Source organism: Amblyomma maculatum, chromosome 6 (assembly GCF_055883805.1).
Source record: "Amblyomma maculatum isolate TAMU_Amacu chromosome 6, ASM5588380v1, whole genome shotgun sequence".
NCBI classification, from domain to species: Eukaryota; Metazoa; Arthropoda; class Arachnida; order Ixodida; family Ixodidae; genus Amblyomma; species Amblyomma maculatum.
The window spans coordinates 124,966,807-124,969,095 of record NC_139349.1 but is presented as its reverse complement, the minus strand read 5'-3'; the positions used below and the strand labels follow the sequence as shown (position 1 = coordinate 124,969,095).

General features: G+C 55.7%; 1 protein-coding gene across 1 annotated transcript; it reads left to right on the top strand.

Moving 5' to 3' along the window:
- Positions 1-830: 830 nt before the first annotated feature.
- On the top strand, positions 831-1,911 carry LOC146186713 (uncharacterized). The gene has a single exon (XM_084605724.1). The coding sequence runs from the start codon at positions 1,026-1,028 to the stop codon at positions 1,743-1,745; it is 720 nt and encodes a 239-aa protein (XP_084461850.1). The 5' UTR covers positions 831-1,025; the 3' UTR covers positions 1,746-1,911.
- Positions 1,912-2,289: the final 378 nt, after the last annotated feature.

Sequence of the window (2,289 nt, the reverse complement as noted above, 5' to 3'; positions counted from 1 at the left end):
TGCCCTCCAGTTCAAGACGTAAACATCTGCCAGCGGTACGCCGACTACGCCGACCAAAGCGCCCGTTTAGGCATTGTTTACCTTGACCATCGAACGCTGACGCCGCTATCCGACACCGCGCCCAGCCAAGGCTAAAACGAACTTTCTCACGGCCGTCGGCGCAGCACACGAAACCGCAGAGCAAGATCATGTGAGGAGAGAGGGCGAGCCGTCTCTGACGTGTGTGTGGCTGGTGTACGTGCCGTTACCTGAGATTCAACCGTGGGAAGAACGATGTGAAGGTGTGAAATGCGAATACCGAGAGAGTCAGTCGAAGCTGGACCGAGCGATAGAACGGACGCATCGCAACAGCGGAGTTCGCACAGGCGCGTTCTTCTTGCGGTCTGACATCCACCTAATTTCCTAATGCGACCTCAATAAATTAGTTCTTGTTTATTTGAGTGTCTGCTAACATGGCACAGCCGACAGGATGTCAGTCAGACGCAACCACTGAAGACGCAGCGGCTCAACGGCGAACACTCTCGACTCGCTCCGACTCAACGACCGTCAACGTTCTGCTGTCCTCGGTCGACCGCAACCGCTTGGGCACTGCTACGAAGAAGCAGCTTGCAGACGAGTTGAAAGCAAGACAACTGCCGTGCTCCGGAAGCAAGGACAATCTAGTCTCACGAATCCTGGAAGACAACATTGGTCGACGAGTCTCCGAAGATATGGACACGCTAACGCTAAACCAGGCTGCCAACGACTACGAAAGGCAGACGTACCTGGAGGCGCTGTCTACAATCAAGGAGCTACGTGCCGAGGTGGACACTGTCCGAATGCAGCTTGCCCAAGCGACCACGGCTACCGCACCTGGAGTGCACGGAGGCGGCAACGTCAGTGCAGACGCCCCAACGCCAGCGCAAAACGTTACGAGATCTGCACCAAGCCCACCACCCGCTCAAGTTCCAGCTGACGACACGAGAACTGCAACTACGGAGATACTGATAACGCCAACTTACGCTATTGGTGACGGAGGACCGAATATGGCCGCGATTCTAGCCATGATCGCCGCCACGCAAGCACAGCTGGCCAACGCGTTGACGAGGACTCCCGCACCCACGGCACCAGTGCAGATCCATTCAACGAGCGACACATCATCCGCCATCCCTTTGTATGACGGATCGCCACACCAAAGTGTAAACGGCTGGATTTCCCAAGTGGAGCGCATCGCGGCTCTAGCGCACTGGACGGAGTCACTAACGCTGGCTAGCGCGGCAACACGTCTAACGGGAGCTGCGAGAGACTGGCACAGCTCGTACGGGACAATGTGCAACACGTGGCCCGAATGGAAAGAAGCCCTCACCACACGCTTCAAACGAAATCTCTCAATGCAAGAGTTCCTTGACCTCCAAGGGAAACGACGCCTTGAACCGTCCGAGTCCATCATGGAATACATATATTCGAAGAACTCTGTCCTCGACAAGGCGCCGTACCCACTCGCCACCGAGGAAAGGATCTCCCTAATACTGAGTGGAATAGAAGACGACACCTGGGCGAATCCGCTTGCAGCGCAGTGTTGCACAACAGTGATGGAATTGATCGACCGTGCAGCCCAACTTGACTCGCGACGCCGCACGACAACTTCGCCCGCTTGCAACGACAAGGACGCACGACCCCGCCTAACGAGTCAACGCAGTCAACTCAGGCGATCCAGCGGAGTGTCCAACGCTCCTCCAGATGACGACAGGCCGCACGAAACCTGAAGATCTACGCAGTCGAGACAGCCTACCGCAAGGTCATGCTACAACTGTGGTGACACCGGCCACCTATCCCGAGAATGCAGCAAACCCAAAACTGCAGCTACCATCAGGGCGGAGCAGCGACGATCTGCCAGGTTCAACAGCGCCAACAGCGGCACACCACCCAACAGGCAAGCAAACTATTTCTTGCACTCCACCGGCGGCACATTGCCAATCATTACGGGACGCGTAAACAACAGGCCGCTCAAGATTCGTATTGACAGTGGAGCCAATGTGTCAATTCTGAGTGAAGAGGCACTTTGCGCGGACATTGATACGCGCGCCCGGCACGCTACGAAGTCGATCCAGGTCCTAAACTAAATTATTAATCCATCACGAGCGGCAACGCTCAGTGTTGAGGTGGGAACAACGAAAGTGCTTCTCCGAGACGTAGTCGTCGCGCCGTTGCCGGAATCTATAGACCTTATTCTCAGATCCAACTGGCGCCGCACCGCCAACGTGGATGTGACCTTCCATCCAACTAATGATGTGACTCTTGTGCAAGTTA

Bases quoted from the DNA above. Each gene is read 5' to 3' on its own strand.
- LOC146186713 (XM_084605724.1), top strand. From the start codon at position 1,026: ATGGCCGCGATTCTAGCCATGATCGCCGCCACGCAAGCACAGCTGGCC.